The sequence below is a fragment of the Syngnathus acus genome, chromosome 22 (assembly GCF_901709675.1).
Source record: "Syngnathus acus chromosome 22, fSynAcu1.2, whole genome shotgun sequence".
In the NCBI taxonomy this organism is placed as follows: Eukaryota; Metazoa; Chordata; class Actinopteri; order Syngnathiformes; family Syngnathidae; genus Syngnathus; species Syngnathus acus.
This window is the reverse complement of record NC_051106.1, coordinates 212,383-229,684: the sequence shown is the minus strand read 5'-3', so window position 1 is coordinate 229,684 and position 17,302 is coordinate 212,383. Positions and strand designations below refer to the sequence as shown.

Sequence of the window (17,302 nt, the reverse complement as noted above, 5' to 3'; positions counted from 1 at the left end):
TTAACAAAGGTTTTCTTAGCAGTAAATTGATCTCTATTTTATTTTATTCATTTAATGTCAATGAGGGATACAATGTCATGCAGAGGTATATTTACAATTTTATAGATAAATGATACTATTTACAGTTGAAATATTTGCCTCTGGGGCAGTTGAACAGAAAACAAGAAATGCTGAATTAGGCCCCAGTCAAGTGGTTCATATGTACAACGATTGCACAAGCGCTCATTCCCAGCAACACTTGTTCGAATACAAAGCTTCCTGCCAGTTGATGTCAAAAAGTGCTGCCCATAACACATGCAAGACAAGTTAGCGTCCTCTTGCCATTGTTTGCTTGGAAATGAGGATATTTGCAGCATTTTGGCTCCGTTTGGGCTTTCTGAAACATTCTAATCGGAATACACTCCATGGCGAATGTGGAAAAGCTTGGCTTTTCTTTTGGAAATATCCAAGAGGATTCTTGAGCAAGTGCTACTTTACTCTTGGCCCAAAGCCACCCGAGCACATTCAGCACACAAAAGGCAAGGAGCTTGCGTCGGTCAGGCATCCAGAAGGACGTGCCACCTGCACACCTGCGTCCCGTGCGCCTCCTTCATGTCCCTCCAGTGAAGGCGCTCCTCCTCGCCACTGCTGTTCTGGCCCAGGGCGGCCCAGCCGATCATCTCCTTGCGCTTGAGGCTGCGCCGTCCGTGGACAGATGTCATGAGCGTGACGTCTGACAGCTGGAAGAGCGCTACCTGGAAGACGAAGGTCTCCTTGAACACCGGGTTGGGCTGGGCGCGCCGCACCGACGTCTTGCAGCGGGAGATCTCCCGGCCCACTGAGTTGAGCAGCGTCAACCGGGCAAACGTGTCTAACGAGAACAACGTCACAACACGGTCGCCATCACCGACGACACCCGGGAGACCACCGTGAAGAACATGACGATGGACGTGACCCGGAGGACAAAAACAACAAGACAAAGAGGTCAGAGAGCAAGGCCAAGGAGGCCAAGGAGGAAGCCAACATACCCGGAGGTCTGCCGGCGGCCATGCTCCCCAAGCGGCTGCCCTTGATGATTTCCACCGACATCCTCCCAGTGGCAGCACTGTAGGACAAGCCCATCAGGAGCTCGGCGCATTCGTGCGAGGACGAGGCGCCATCACCGGCCAGGCTCAGCTCTGAGTCCACGCTCTGGCCAGAGCAAACGTCAGCAAACACGCCAGAGGGTCCCGCAAGCGCGGCCAGAGGCTACCTCCATGTTGCCGCGAGGCACCAGCACCAGTTGCACATCGACAGATCCCGCCGTATGGTCCAGGCCGGCCAGGGGCAGAAGCTTCTCGCCCATCATCCGCCGCCGGAGTATCCTGCCTTCCAGGGCGTACATGCGGAAGCGGAGCGCCGACGCCGCCAACCGGGAGGTCTCAACCCGCGTCAGAGCGAAGGTCTGGCCAAAGTCCAGACCAAAGTCGGAGCCCACCCGACTGAGCGAGGTCTTGTGTCTCTGCTTCTTGGCCGGCATGAGGACGACGTGCACCTGCCAGTTGTCTGCCCCGCTCCGCCGTCGGTCGGGAAGGTCTCGCGCCGACACCACTGTGACCAGCAGCTTCTCGCCGGCTGCTCGGTACTCCAGTGAGACCAGCAGGTCGCAGCACTTGGAGACGCATCGTGGAGGGGATGGGCAGGTGGGCGGCGGCGGGGCGGTGTCTTCGTCCTGGGCAGGCAACACAAAGGGAGCGCAGCTGACACTTGGACCGGCCCCTGGCTCTTCTTTTCTGGTTGACCGCGACAGGACCTTCAATGTTGGATGCTCAATATTAGCTTAACATTCCGTTCATCAAAGGTGACTATGTCACGCGCAGTACACACACGAACATTTCATAAACAACCTGTCGCAAGTCGCAATGATGACTTCAGGCCTGTCCACTAATGAGCATATTCCAGAGTGATCGAGTCTGCCCGGCAATGGCAAGTTGTAAGTACCTGAGGCGTCCACGGGGCAGAGCCGTTGGCCGTGTCCCGGTGCCCCACGTCCTCCGACATGAACGGTTCGCCGGCGGTTGGGCTCTCTGAGTGCTGCGGCGGTGACTGAGTTCCATCTGGCGCCACCTCCTGAAGGCTGCGTTCAGCGGTCGCCTCCGTGACGGCCGGTGGGAAATCGTCTGCAACCACATCTTTTTGACGTCATCCTGCCCCCCCCCCCGCTGGACACAATTTGTCAAGCGCGTACCTTCACAATCGGACGGGCGAGAGTTGGCATTCCGTCGCTCCGACGAACCGGCAAAGTTGTCGCGGCATCTGGCCGCTCTCGGAGGCAGCCGCTCCGAACGCAAACTGTGTGCTCGCGACACCGAGATCTCAAACTGCTTCATCACTTGGTTGTCGCTGTCTGAGGATGATTGGCTGCCATCCACACTCCAGCTCTTGACTGGTCGCACACAAAACGCAAAACGATTGGTATCGTTTTGGTACCACGCCTCACGCCGATGAGAGCTTCGCCTGCCAACAAGAAGTCTTGTTAGCTCAAACATGGGAAATCCGGCTAACTCGCGAACTAACAGCTAGTGTCATGTTTGAGCTGGGACCGGACCGGCGTGTCTTCACGGCGTGTTTGCTTCTGACCTGTTGTTGACTTTAACAACGGCTCATGTTGATCCGCATCAAGATCAAAACACCAACAAAGGACTTTTTTTTCTTCTTCTTTCATACTTTTTTTTCCCTTTGAATCTTTTCTGTAGCATTTTGTCTTCTCCTTGCCAAGCAAGCATAAGCACTAGGAGTCCTCCAAGACAGAAGGAGTCACCGGTGGTGAAATATTTTCGGTCAATGAGGCATGACATCAAAACATGTCACGTGATTTCACATCTATTTCTATTTGAAGGGATTGATAGGAGCCATTTGGATTGCCGCCGATTGGAGTCGGCTGCAGAGTCTGCGTGATGCCACGACATGCGACGAAATCAGCAGATGAGAAGCCACGCGGTGTTTGTGCGTCTCACCGAGACCGCGCCGGACCCCCGGCGGCCGCTGGCTCCCTGAGGGCCGGCGCTGCTGCTGCTCCATGCACGGAGTTCTGCCCACATTGGAGAAGCAGAGCATCTTATTGATGAAGAGGAAGACAAGTGCCAGGGCGGCGATGAACACGCCCACCACCGACAGGAAGCCCACCGCCTCCGCCGTGACTGGTCGCAGGAGGAAGAGGGGACACACAATGACACACTGATCAGACCACACAAACAGACAACCTAGACGCGGACGCACATGGCGTATCACACACACAAACACAACAAATGGCCGTTAAGCGTTGGACATCAGAAGAAAATTAAAAAATGTTCAGCTCAGAAAACAGTGGCGGAAAGAGTAAGAGACACGAGAAGATTTAGCGAATAGGGATGTAGCGAGGCCCACGGTTGCCAGGGAAAGATGTCGCCAAGGAGACCAGTTTTGGACCGGCAGGTGTACCTAACCATGTGACCGCTGAGTTCAACAACTTTGAGAGATGAAATAGGTTTTGAAGGTCGCCTGATCAACAAGCTCCACCTACTTTCAAAATCTGAAGACGGCGCCGCAGTCAAGTTGGGCGCCCCTCTCATGTCGTCCTCTCCTCCTCCTCCACAATGACTTCTCTCCTTATTTTTCACACCAATTTTGACTGCTACCTTCAACAACTTTTTTTTCTCCTTCACAACTTTGTTCTACTCACTTCTCCAATTCCTCCGAAATGGGCTCTCCTCTGTATTCTGCTCGCAACTTTTCTGACTCTTCTTCACGAACGTCTTGCCCTCTTCTCTGTCAAGTCCTTTCTTCTGTCTCACGTCTTTCTCCACTTTGTCAGTGATCTCCAGTTGCTATTCTGACGTCTGCTTGATGCGTGTGCTTCCCGTGGGGCCAAGGAGGAAGGTGTGGCCGGCAGGCGCGCGCACGTACACACAAGCGCGCGCACACGCACAGCCTGAAGCTTTGTGAGCAAACAGGAGCCAATAATGACTTGAAATGAGGAAGCGAGTGCAGAACAAACAGCAGTGCGCCGAAAGTGCTTTCTCTCGGCCGGCCGAGCCCCAGCGGAAGGGTTTGGCGGAAACAGCCAATCAGGCAGCGGCGGCTGCTGAGGAGGTGGCGGTCCACAAGAGCGTTACCATGGTAACCGAGCGGCATCGCACGGTGTGGAGCGACTTCAAACCCTTTGGACACCCGATTAGGTACACGCCCCGGCACCGACGACTTCGTGACTCATACGGGCCTCATCAGCGCTCAGCACCTTGAGAAACAGGCGAGGCACACCTCGTGCATTGAAAACAGCCACATAGCTTTATTGTCTTCGGAAAGTCCAACTTAGCTTCATGCACACAAACAATGCAAAACGCCACTGACGCACTAACGCATAGCTAATTGACAGTTGCGCTTTTTGAAGCAACGCAACACAAATGGTGACGCAAGAATAATATACGTTGGAGGGTCAGTCACTGGTACAGCGCTGAATCGGGATTTCCAGGCTCGTGTTGCGTGTCCTTGGTCGAGGGGATATCCTTTTGCTGCTATCGATGGCGCTCAGTAAAACTTCTTGCCACTTCTCTTATGCAACCACTCTTGCGTCACCACGAAATACAGGATAAAATGCAACATTGTTGAAGAAAAAATGAAGGGTGGGTTGCAGCTGCATCATGCCTTGATGGTGCAGCGCTAAAAATAAACACTGCAGGAAAGAAAAATAGCGGTACGTATCATACGTACGAAGCATAACAATCAATTGTTGAAGCAGGTGCACGCGCGTCAAGTAGGCCCGGTAGCGCGTCAAGGAAAGGAGCCGAAGTTACGAACCCACGCCGGCCAAGAGACGCCGGGAATCGGACAGGCGGCGAACAAGCGTCCGCCCCGCTGCTTCGTCGCTACTTACTGTCAGAGGCCATGGCGACAGCAGCCGGGCGGGAGGGAGCGTGTCCGGTCTCTCCGGGCAGAGTCGTCAGGCAAGGACCGACATCCGGGACTCTCCTCCGCGAGCCGCACACCCGAAAGCGCGGAACAACAGCGACGCCTTCATGAACGCTGGGAAAGTGGAACACTCTAGCCTCCTTCTCTCAAACCTAAACTACGCCGAGTTAGTAGGTTAGGGCGCCGCGACCGCTTGGGGGCGCTAATAGCACAGCAAAAAAAACCAGTTTAATAGTGTGTGTTGAAAGAATAGTTGTCATTACTGCTCCCAATCGGCAAGGTGGTTAGCACGTCCGGCTCACAGTTAGGAGGGTGCGGGTTCGATTCCACCTCCGGCCCTCCCTGTGTGGAGTTTGCATGTTATTCCCGTGCCCGCGTGGGTTTCCTCACACATCCCCAAAACATACATGGTAGGCTGAGTGAGCAATCCCGTAGGTGTGAGTGCAAGTGCGTATGACTGTTCGTTTCTATGTGCCCTGCGATTGGCTGGCATCAGGTTCAAAATGTCCCCCACCTACTGCCCGATGACTGCTGTGATAGGCTCCAGCACGCCCGCGATCCCCGTGGGGACAAGCGGTATAGAAAATGGTATAGAAAATGGATCGATGGACTACTCCCAATGAAAAGGTTTTCTGTTTCAGAAGTACTTACCAGTCAAATAAGAAGCAAACGTCCTCTTTGTAACACTGTGATGACATTCCATATTTTCACCCAAAATGGCCACTTCCACTTTTTTGACTTCAATTTGTGAAAAGTCCAAAGGGACATCTTTTCCTTGTGGCCTCGGGTCGTTCAGGGTCGCGCCGCAAGTGCGCTTTCTGTTCGACACTTCGGAGTTGTGCAGTACTGCATTACCGCAGAATCTAGACTGAGACACTTCAATCAAATCTGTTCCGATACTGAGTAGCTCGCTCACATAATCAATCGTGGGCAGAAAGGAGTTGTTTCATGTTCATCTTTTGGCGTGTTGGCTTTTGTCCAGTGAAATGCAGGCGAATGACTGTGCTGCTGTTTTTTTAATGCACAAGGAAAAGCAGAACAAAGCAGGCTCATTTTCTTCCAGTAGCATGGTGAAAGCGCACTGACGTGTCACCGATGGTGCTTCAAAAGTGACGGCAAATCGCCCAGAACGAGGTTTGGAAAGGGGCCGAGCGGGAAGGTCTGGTGCTCACGTCCAAGTTCACTGCCCTGCGCTTTCTTCCCTTTGGGCTGAAAAGACAGAGAAAAAGCGTCAGAGGCCGTGCCGGCGACCAAGATCGCGCGTGGTCCATACCTCGAGGGCCGGCGCTGTCCAGGGTGGTCAGACGCTGGATGCGAGTGGACGTGGCGGCTTCTTTGCTCATGCGGCCTGGCGGGCGACAAAATAAAAAAAGTGTTCATCGGAATGTCAAAGCCGTCGTTGCCCTTGGTTTCGCCGAATGCAGTCGAAAGGATTCTGAGTTGTACTTTTGCTGCAAAACAAGTTCTACAAACAAAAGAAGCTCCCGCTGGACTCAATGGTTGATTAGATGAACGGCGGAAGCGAGGCTTCAGAAAGCTCTTTCCTTCTGCTTCATGTTGCATTTGAATCATCTTGGAGAAGGATGGGGACGATTTGCTGGCTTTTGACGGCCTTACAACTTACCCACGATGCAAACATTCTTCTTGGTTCTCGCTCTGAGGGAGGTTTTGCCACGCCTGCGGCGTACTTTTGGGGAGGCGGGGCCCGACTGTTCGCCAGTGTCCACGTCCACCCGGCGATGTCGGCGAGACTTGCATACCTGCGCGTGCAAAGACAACAAGAGCAATTATTCCCCTGAGCAATCTTGCAAGACAGCCACAAAAGCAGCAGAAGGGGCGCCGTTGCTTGATTAGGACCGGGGCCCCATATGGGGTTTCCGAGATTTCCCTTTTGCCCAAGTTCCATACATTTGAATGGAAACATTTTCAAGTCAGTGACGACATCAGCGACTTTGAATATTTTAGGATTTGGGACGTATGACGCCACCAACCGCATTTGCGTGTCGATCATTGCAGAGGGTGCCGAGGGCGTTTGCGGTCGCTTTTGCGACAAATTCCAAAGATGACTAATTACGGTGACGTGGCAAAGGGATCATACGGGCCGTCACGGTTGTCGACTTGGGACCCGATGATGACGTAACGAAGACGACAAACCTCAGCGGCTTGACCGTACGCTTTGGACTTGATGGATGACAGCAGCTGAGCTCTTCTGGAACTCTGAATACAAGCACCACACACACACATACAAGTCAAGACAAGCGGTCAACGGGAACAGAATTGGTCGCTTCTAAAAGCTCAGCCGTCAATGCTAAGTGCCAAAAAATCAGGTTGTATTGTATGTAAGAGGCATTTGGAGTCTTTGAGCACGTTTACAATGGGATTCATTTAACAAAAGAGTGAGAGGTGAAGCCCTTTATCACCAAGACCCACCAACGGCGAGACACACCTCTGCCTGCGACGACGTGGTCTCGCCACTGCCGCCGGCGCCCCGGTCCTCGGTGCTCTCCTCCTGACAAAGTACAGGCGAGGGTTAGGCCACTTACGGTCCTCTGCAAAAGCGCGGCGGTAGGACAACCTGCCGCATCTTCTGCTGCCAGCTGTGGAAAGCAACGACATATCCTCGGAGCAGAGCCGGCAGGTTTTTCCGGTGTAGGTCGACGCCCAGGCGTTCCAGCTGTGCTTGCGAGTAGACGGACAACTTGAGCTCGCCGTACACGCGGTGGACGTCGGACAGCTCCTGAGAGCAGCACAGCGGCGCCGTCACGGCAAAGGGCCCCACCTGCAGTGGCTGCCCGCTGCAAAAGAGCGGCACTCACCTCCAGCGCGTCTCGGTCGATGAGCTCCTGAGGGCCGCACGCCCCGGCCACAAAGTTGCGGGGCTGCTGAGGACCGGTGGTCTCCTTGCTCCTCTTGAAGGTCAGCTGGCAGCAGAGCAAAGCACAACTTATCTCCTTGCGGTGTCAAAAGGGTTGTAATTGTACGTTAGGTTGTACGTTGCAATCCCACAAAAGACTCACCAATGTGGGCATGGCAGTGAGGTGGAAAGCTTTGTGGAAGAGCAGCTGATGCAGGACAAAGACGGCGTCCAGATGCTGAGCTCCTAACGCCTCCTTCTGGAAGGTCACCACGTCTTCCCAGTCCTTCAGCGCCAGGCGGATCTGCACACGCACACACAAAACGGTCAACAAAACAATGCAAAACTAACAAGCTTGGCAATTGAAATCACCTTGGTGAGAGATGGGACCAAAAGGCAAAACTAGCGTCCGACCTTTTGCCGGCCTGTTGTTAGCGCAAGCAGCAAGCAGCACACGAGCGGGCTCACGCGCTGCCCAATCCTCACCCTGATGGGCGGCGAGGTGCGCTGGCACTGGTAGAGGCTGTAGAGAAGGTAAAGTCCTCCCGTTCGGATCTGGAAGCTGAAGGGGGGCAGGAAGTAGATGGCGGCCGCGTCCAACACCAGACGACTGAACGCTCGCTTCTCGTGACCTGCGGTGCCGCTGAAAGGTCACACACAACTGCGTCAAACACTCCGCAGGCCTTCCATTAAAGAAACGCAGTCGGCATTAGACGGCGCGTCACGTCAATTCAAAATATTTGTTTCTTTGTCATCAGGGATGACGACTACCGATAGCAGGTTCCGGTATCGAGCCAATATGAGCCTTACTTGACGTAAATACAGCAATACATAGGTCAATCAAGCAATCTGACATTGATAAGTCCTCCTTGGCAGCAGTTGGCAGCTATTCTGCGGGAGTTCGCTGAATCCTCATCTGCGTCATCGGAGTCTTTGTTCAAGTTTTCAATTCATTGATCCACTCAAAAACTATAGGGTTTCAAAGCAGTACAGAAAATGGATGGATGGATTCGATCATTTACTATGTGACCAATTTACCAGATAAAAATGGATTCAACAAATGTTACGTTGGGTCAACTTCTTGCTAGTTGAAGTCTGGCTAGCTGCTGTCAGGCAGCAAACGAGATGACGTTTGAGTAGTATCATTATTTCAAATGCATTGGTTTCCCCACTACGAAAATAAAACTGTAATAAAAAAAAGAAACTATAACATTCATTAGCTCCTATGTGACAAGTTTACATTTCTTGTCCCGTAATGTTTGGCAGTCGGCAAATAAATGTTTGAAACAAATCTTGCTTCGTGTTGTATGGAACTCGATTTCAGAATTACAAATGCTCGCCTTTTCTTCCTGAAGACGATTATGAACAACAAACTCGTTTTTATTTTATTTTGGTCATTGTTGCCAAGAGAAAGTGCATGGAAATCACCCGGAGATATACAAAAGTCTCACGGTATGTGTTTTATTATCGGGCTGGACTATTGAAGTAGATTTTCAAGCTTTCGTTATTTGAACGCATTTCCAACCAAAGATAAACAACTCATTTTCAGTCATTCTCTCGAGGTCGGACGCAGGAATGAACACACGTTTGTGTGCGTTTAAGTGTGAACTTACAAAAATATATGTCCAAACTTCATTTCTCTCCAGGTTTTGCAGAAAATCTCAAAGCGGACAGAGTCCGTTTGTTGGAACCGCGCAAGCACCTCCTCGCAATCCGAGCGAACTTGTTGGTTCCACGCCGAATTCATCGTCAAACTACAATTATTAAATTACTTCACTGGTTCTTCTATATCAAAAAATTATTTTAGGCGTATTTACCTATTTACAATTATTAAAACTCGCTAATGGCGACTATGCATTTTAAAAAGAGTTTTCTTTTCATTTTCTTATTTAAAGACAGCACGTTGCTTTGCGATTTACTGTAACGTTGGCTAAACGACACATACGTGCGCCGGAGTCCCTTTTCTATGACGTCATCGTCAGGATGCACCGAAACCTTTTTTTCCCAATGCTTTATTGAACAAATATGACAATTAACATTTTTCATACATTTAAACCAAACCAGGGATGTCCAAACTTTTTGCTAGGAGGCAGATTTGATAAAGTGAAGGGGCCTGGGGGCCAATAGTTTTTTGGGAAATTTAACTACAAAAATTTCATGCAAATACACACTGTTATAAAACAAATTTCATTGTCCCAATTGTCTATTTTTTAAATCAGGGGTCCCCAACCACCGGTCCGCGGACCGGTCCGTGGGTCACTTGGTACCGGGCCGCCAAGCCGCACAGAAATTTTTTTTTTTTTTTTTTTATCGACGATCAATTAATTCAGGTCAAGACGCTCGTCCCGGTCACGAGCCCGCCCGAGGACTGCCCAAAACCGTGTTAAATGGAGAAGAGTCGTCGGTGGCCTATGCTCCACGGAGAGCGATGGGCCTAAGTAAGTAAGTATTGTGTTATTTGTTCGGTGTCTTATGCCGTATTTTGTGTTTACTGCAGTGACTTGACGTTTTCTCTTTTATGTACTGTGGACACTTTACGTTGGCTTTTACCTTGTTTGCGGCAACGGGAAGTAGGAAGTAAATATAATGAAGCGCGCCAAGAAGCATAGGTGTTGAGATGTGAGTGTGCGAGGAACAATAAAGAAGTGAATGCCAAACACCACCATCGTGTCGTGTTGTGTCTGAAGGAAATGGACTACGAAGCTGCAAACCCAACAGAAGCTTTCCAAATATCTCTGTTTCTTGCTCATTTTTGCTAGCTTCGAGAGCTCGACTGGGGGGACGAGCTTCTTGACCTGAATTAACCTGTGTCAAGAGACACAGATGCACCGATGGATGTAATTGGGTAATCGGGGGTTGGGGACCCCTATGATAGTGCATCTTTAGGTTGAAATCCTTAAACAAGGCAACTGTCTCTTTACAAATTAGACCAGGGGTCTCAAACTCCAGTTCTCGGGGGCCGCATTCCTACATGTTTTCCAAGTTTCCCTCGTTAAACACACCTGATTCATATGATCAGTTCATCCTCACGTTCTGCAGGAGCCTGATAATTGATTCAGGTGTGTTTAACGAGGGAAACTTGGAAAACATGTAGGAATGCGGCCCCCGAGGACTGGAGTTTGAGACCCCTGAATTAGACAAATACAATTGCCTTGATTTTCAGTTAAGAAGTATCGTAATTCCCATTCTATTGAAATTCTATTTGAAAGCGACGGCCCTCAATGTCAACTTTCCTCGTTTTCTTTGCAGTCGCCATGGCAGAAATGAGCGGAGAGGGGTGGTGCTGCAACCTTTTGGTGATAGGAGGAATTACAGTTTCAAGTTTCATGATTTTTTTTTTAATTCAGTTTGATAGTGCAGGCGGGCCATAAATAATACATTATAAGACCGTCGCTGCGGGCCGTATGAAATCTGAACGGGGGCCAGATTTGGCCCGCGGGCCGGACTTTGGAAACTTCTGATTTAAACAGTGTAAACTTTACACTGTCAAGAGATTGCCAAGAGAACATCAATTTGACATTATATTGCAAATCATCACAAAGTATAAAAATAAAATAAACATATCAATAAAATAAATACAAACAAGTGACTGACATTGGTTTCACGGGGAGGGGGGTTAGATTAAAGTTAACTATTCACTTCAGTAGGGAAGGTTTTCAAAATATAAAATTTTTGTGCTTTAACACCTTTCATAAATTTTAGAGATTGCACATACATTTTAAATTCAATCATGAAGACAATACATTTGGGGAACGATATCAGTACTCTATTCTATGGATAAAGAATTTTGCTAAGCATAGGATTATATTACAACAGAGTTCATCATTGTTGTTTTGTAAGATCAGACCAAAAGTTAAATCGTCTCTCGATAGAATCTGGAAACGATTAGATCTTTTGTTTGATCCATTTGTGAATATCAAACCCCAATGTTTTTTTTTTTTTTAATCCAAACATTTATTCAAACACTGTGATTGGCTGGCAACCGGTTCAGGGTGTCCCCCGCCTACTGCCCGATGACGGCTGGGATAGGCTCCAGCACTCCCGCGACCCCCGTGGGGACTAAGCGGTTCGGAAAATGCATGGATGGATGGATTTATTCAAACACAAACACATTAGGTATAATAATATCTTTTTTTTTTGCCCCTCCGTGAGTCGTCACCTTATTGTGGTGGAGGGGTTTGCGTGCCCCTATGATCCTAGGAGCCATGTTGTCTGGGGCTTCATGCCCCTGGTAGGGTCACCCATGGCAAACGGGTCCTAGGTGAGGGGCCAGACAAAGCACGGCTCACATTAGCCCCTTATGATGATAAAAACAAATGGATCTCGTTTTCCCTCGCCCGGACGCGGGTCACCGGGGCCCCCCTCTGGAGCCAGGCCTGGAGGCGGGGCTCGAAGGCGAGCGTCTGGTGGCCGGGCCTTCGCCCATGGGGCCCGGCCGGGCACAGCCCGAAAAGGAAACGTGGGTCCCCCTTCCCATGGGCTCACCACCTGTGGGAGGGGCCAAAGGGGTCGGGTGCAGTGTGAGCTGGGCGGCGGCCAAAGGCAGGGACCTTGGCGGTCTGATCCCCGGCTGCAGAAGCTGGCTCTTGGGACATGGAATGTCACCTCTCTGGCTGGAAAGGAGCCCGAGCTGGTGTGCGAGGCAGAAAAGTTCAGACTAGATATAGTCGGACTTGCCTCCACGCACAGTTTGGGTTCCGGTACAAGCCCTCTCGAGAGGGGCTGGACTCTCTTCCATTCTGGAGTTGCCCACGGTGAGAGGCGTCGAGCAGGTGTGGGTATACTTATTGCCCCCCGGCTGGGCGCCTGTACATTGGGGTTCACCCCGGTGAACGAGAGGGTAGCCTCCCTCCGCCTTCGGGTGGGGGGACGGGTCCTGACTGTTGTTTGTGTCTATGCACCAAACGGCAGCGCAGAGTACCCACCCTTCTTGGAGTCCCTGGAGGAAGTGCTGGAGAGCGCTCCTTCTGGGGACTCCATCGTTCTACTGGGTGACTTCAATGCTCACGTGGGCAATGACAGTGAGACCTGGAAGGGCGTGATTGGGAGGAACGGCCCCCCCCGATCTGAACCCGAGCGGTGTTCTATTATTGGACTTCTGTGCTCGACACGGATTTTCTATAATGAACACCATGTTCAAGCATAAGGGTGTCCATGTGTGCACTTGGCACCAGGACGCCCTAGGCCGCAGTTCGATGATCGACTTTGGAGTCGTGTCATCGGATTTGCGGCCGCATGTTTTGGACACTCGGGCGAAGAGAGGGGCGGAGCTGTCAACTGATCACCACCTGGTGGTGGGCTGGCTCCGATGGTGGGGGAAGATGCCGGTCCGACCTGGCAGACCCAAACGCTCTGTGATGGTCTGCTGGGAACGTCTGGCAGAATCCCCTGTCAGGAAGAGCTTCAACTCCCACCTCCGGCAGAGCTTTTCCCACGTCCCGGGGGAGGCGGGGGACATTGAGTCCGAGTGGACCTTGTTCCGCGCCTCCATTGTTGAGGCGGCCGACCGGAGCTGTGGCCGTAAGGTCATTGGTGCCTGTCGTGGCGGCAATCCCCGAACCCGCTGGTGGACACCGGCGGTAAGGGATGCCGTCAAGCTGAAGAAGGAGTCCTATCGGGCCGTTTTGGCCTGCGGGACTCCGGAGGCAGCTGACAGGTACCAGGTGGCCAAGCGGAACGCGGCTTCGACGGTTGCTGAGGCAAAAACGTGGGAGGAGTTTGGCGAGGCCATGGAGAATGACTTCCGGACGGCTTCGAGGAAATTCTGGTCCACCATCCGGCGTCTCAGGAGGGGGAAGCAGTGCAACTCAACACTGTTTACAGTGGAGATGGCGTGCTGCTGACCTCGACTCGGGACGTCGTGTGTCGGTGGGGAGAATACTTCGAAGACCTCCTCAATTCCACCTACACGCCTTCCATTGTGGAAGCAGGGCCTGGGGACTCTGAGGCGGACTCTCCAATCTCTGGGGTCGAAGTCACTGAGGTAGTTAAAAAACTCCTCGGTGGCAAGGCCCCGGGGGTGGATGAGATCCGCCCGGATTTCTTAAGGGCTCTGGATGTTGTGGGGCGGTCATGGCTGACACGTCTCTACAACATTGCGTGGACATCGGGGACAGTGCCTCTGGATTGGCAGACTGGGGTGGTGGTTCCCCTCTTTAAGAAGGTGGGACCGGAGGGTGTGTTCCAATTACAGGGGAATTACACTCCTCAGCCTCCCTGGTAAGGTCTATTCAGGGGTGCTGGAGAGGAGGGTCCGTCGGGAGGTCGAACCTCGGATTCAGGAGGAACAGTGTGGCTTTCGTCCTGGCCGTAGAACAGTGGACCAGCTCTTCACCCTCAGCAGGATCCTCGAGGGTGCATGGGAGTTCGCCCAACCAGTCCACATGTGTTTTGTGGACTTGGAGAAGGCGTTCGACCGTGTCCCTCGGGAGGTTCTGTGGGGGGTGCTTTGGGAGTACGGGGTACCGAGCCAACTGATAAGGGCGGTTCGGTCCCTGTATCACCGATGCCAGAGTTTGGTCCGCATTTCCGGCAGTTAGTCGGATTCGTTCCCAGTGAGGGTTGGACTCCGCCAAGGCTGCCCTTTGTCACCGATCCTATTCATAATTTTTATGGACAGAATTTCTAGGCGCAGCCGAGGCGTTGAGGGTGTCCGGTTTGGGGACCTCAGCATCGCGTCTCTGCTTTTTGCAGACGACGTGGTGCTGTTGGCTTCTTCAGGCCGTGATCTCCAGCTCTCACTGGAGCGGCTCGCAGCCGAGTGTGAAGCGGTCGGGATGAGGGTCAGCACCTCCAAATCCGAGTCCATGGTCCTCGATCGGAAAAGGATGGAATGCCCTCTCCGGATCGGGGATGAGATCCTGCCCCAAGTGGAGGAGTTTAAGTATCTTGGGGTCTTGTTCACGAGTGAGGGGAGGATGGAGCGCGAGATCGACAGGCGGATCGGTGCAGCGTCGGCAGTAATGCGGACTCTGTACCGGTCCGTTGTGGTAAAGAGAGAGCTGAGCCAAAAGGCAAAGCTCTCAATTTACCAGTCGATTTACGCTCCTACCCTCACCTATGGTCACGAGCTATGGGTCGTGACCGAAAGAACGAGATCCCGGATACAAGCGGCCGAAATGAGTTTTCTCCGCAGGATGTCCGGGCTCTCCCTGAGAGATAGGGTGAGAGGTTCGGTCATCCGGGAGAGACTCGGAGTAGAGTCGCTACTCCTCCACGTTGAGAGGAGCCAGATGAGGTGGCTGCTCGGGCATCTCATCAGGATGCCTCCTGGACGCCTCCCTGGGGAGGTGTTCCGGGCATGTCCCACCGGTAGGAGACCCCGGGGACGACCCAGGACGCGCTGGAGAGACTATGTCTCTCGGCTGGCCTGGGAACGCCTTGGGATCCCCCGGGAGGAGCTGGATGAAGTGGCTGGGGAGAGGGAAGTCTGGGAGTCCCTCCTGAAGCTGCTGCCCCCGCGACCCGACCCCGGATAAGCGGAAGAAGATGGATGGATGGATGGATGGATGGATGGATGGATGGATGGATGGAAGATCCCTTTGCACATATCAACAACTACAGGCAGACAAAACCAAAATAAAGCATACACGATACCAGAAAAAAAACACGCATACATTAAAGATTAAAGATTAAAGTCCCAATGATCGTCACACACACACCTGGGTGTGGTGAAATTTGTCCTCTGCATTTAACCCATCCCCGTGTGATTTTAATCCATCCCCTGGGGGAGAGGGGAGCAGTGAGCAGCAGCGGTGCCGCGCTCGGGAATCAGTTGGTGATCTAACCCCCCAATTCCAACCCTTAATGCTGAGTGCCAAGCAGGGAGGCAATGGGTCCCATTTTTATAGTCTTTGGTATGACCCGGCCGGGGTTTGAACCCACAACCTTCCAGTCTCAGGGCGGACACTCTACCACTAGGCCACTGAGCTGGGCAACTCCATAAATCAAATTGTGGTGAATTCTCTTCAGTGGTCAGCTGGTCTTCCAAGCAAACAGTGAAAAAGTGGCTGGCTTGGGGAAGGAAAACTTCAGTCACACACGGTTGATTGGGGAAAGATTTTATTCAACCGATGTCAGAGAGAAGTGTCTCGCGCCCTAGCCAAAATGTCGAGTCCCTTTGTCTACTCTCGCCCTAAAACCTATACCACCGCGCTTCCCTTCACTCGGGTGCGCGCACACGGGGCTGTTGGCTGACCTATGACCCCCCAGTCAGCCTCCCCAACTCTACACGGTGTATATATTGTCAGTTGCTAATGGAAACCAGATGTGTCTGGTGCCAATGAGAATACATTCCTGGACCAAGCCCCAAACAATCCCACACGAACCTGACCCGAACATGACCCGGTCACACTTAGGCTTACGAGTGAGATATACATTGCATGATACCAGAATAAAAATATTGTCACGTTCCTGCGTCACCTGACTTCCAGCCAATCCCCAATCAAGGAATTGCCAGCACCTGCTACAGCTCGTTAGGTCCCCTACTTCAGTGATCCCCAACCTTTTTTGCGCCACGGACCGGTTACGTGTCAGAAATATTTTCGCGGACCGGCCTTTATATAAATAAATAATACATTTATATAGCTAAATAATACATTTATATAAATAAATAATACATTTATAATAAATACATGAATACGATGAAACAAAATGATACGACTGGCATAAAAACAAGTATAAACGACATTAAAATAAAACTCACCATTACATTGAATTAGTGGGAGCACTGAGCTTGTTTCTCAGAAACGAGCCGGTCCCATCTAGCCTCTTCTTCTTCCGTCTCCTCATTGGGCTTTTTTCCCTTTCCGAAGAAGCTTTCCAAACATCTGTTTCTTGCTCATTTTTGCTTGCTTCGCGGGCTCAACTGAGGTGACATGTCACGTGACCGAGACGAGCGTCTTGACCTGAACCGACGGATGTAATTGGGAGAGAATCGCCAATTTTTTTACATTTTTCAAAATAAATACTTACTCATTTTTGCTAGCTTTGCGGGCTCGACTGGGGAAACACGTCACGTGACCGGGACGAGCGTCTTGACCTGAATTAATTGATCGTCGATTAAAACTTTTTTTTTTTTTTTTCTGTGTGGCTTGGCGGCCCGGTACCAAGTGACCCACGGACCGGTACCGGTCCGCGGCCCGGTGGTTGGGGACCACTGCCCTACTTAACCTCTGTGTATTCTGCCAGTGGTTGTCAGTTCGTCTACTTACCCTGCCCGTGACACCACTGCCTTTTTGTCCCCTGAACGATCTCTGTTGCCAACTGCTTCCGTAAACTGACCGACCACGCCTTGATCGCCGCCTGCCCCGACTACTTGCTCGTCCCTTGGCCACGCTTCTGATCGCCGCCTGCCTCGACAACCTGCCTGCCTCTGACTACGACTACGCGCTGTGCTCTGCTGCTCAGCCACGCCTGCCAGACCGCAAGTCCAGCGTTCCACTTCCCCTTTCCCCCTTTTTTCAATAAAGGATCGTGCTGCACTTGGTCGTCCTGTCTCTGTTCCGTGACAAATACCGTATTTTTCCATGTATAATGCGCCCC

The 17,302-nt window shown here is 51.7% G+C and overlaps 2 protein-coding genes across 10 annotated transcripts; both read right to left on the bottom strand.

The window, feature by feature from the left end:
* Positions 1–26: 26 nt before the first annotated feature.
* Positions 27–5,032, bottom strand: syt16 (synaptotagmin XVI). 8 transcript variants are annotated; one of them, XM_037240581.1, is made up of 8 exons: positions 4,871–5,032; positions 3,521–3,934; positions 2,976–3,221; positions 2,207–2,404; positions 1,960–2,138; positions 1,232–1,690; positions 1,008–1,170; positions 27–850 (listed from the first exon to the last, which is right to left on the bottom strand). In XM_037240581.1, exons 2-8 carry the CDS (start codon positions 3,567–3,569, stop codon positions 537–539), a joined length of 1,608 nt encoding a protein of 535 aa, XP_037096476.1. In that variant the 5' UTR covers positions 3,570–3,934; positions 4,871–5,032; the 3' UTR covers positions 27–536. The 8 variants fall into 8 exon arrangements, with proteins under 8 accessions (XP_037096476.1, XP_037096477.1, XP_037096473.1 ...); XM_037240582.1 differs by having other exon boundaries at positions 27–734; positions 1,232–1,771; positions 4,871–5,030; XM_037240578.1 differs by having other exon boundaries at positions 1,232–1,771; positions 4,871–5,027.
* An 870-nt stretch (positions 5,033–5,902) lies between these two features.
* On the bottom strand, positions 5,903–9,741 carry snapc1b (small nuclear RNA activating complex, polypeptide 1b). 2 transcript variants are annotated; one of them, XM_037242024.1, is made up of 11 exons: positions 9,595–9,741; positions 9,373–9,527; positions 8,246–8,402; positions 7,923–8,063; positions 7,722–7,826; positions 7,481–7,642; positions 7,352–7,414; positions 7,060–7,122; positions 6,530–6,665; positions 6,179–6,253; positions 5,903–6,114 (listed from the first exon to the last, which is right to left on the bottom strand). In XM_037242024.1, exons 2-11 carry the CDS (start codon positions 9,504–9,506, stop codon positions 6,086–6,088), a joined length of 1,065 nt encoding a protein of 354 aa, XP_037097919.1. In that variant the 5' UTR covers positions 9,507–9,527; positions 9,595–9,741; the 3' UTR covers positions 5,903–6,085. The 2 variants fall into 2 exon arrangements, 1 of the variants encoding a protein (XP_037097919.1); XR_005096292.1 differs by having other exon boundaries at positions 6,041–6,114; positions 6,179–6,273; positions 6,325–6,665.
* Between the last annotated feature and the right edge of the window lie 7,561 nt (positions 9,742–17,302).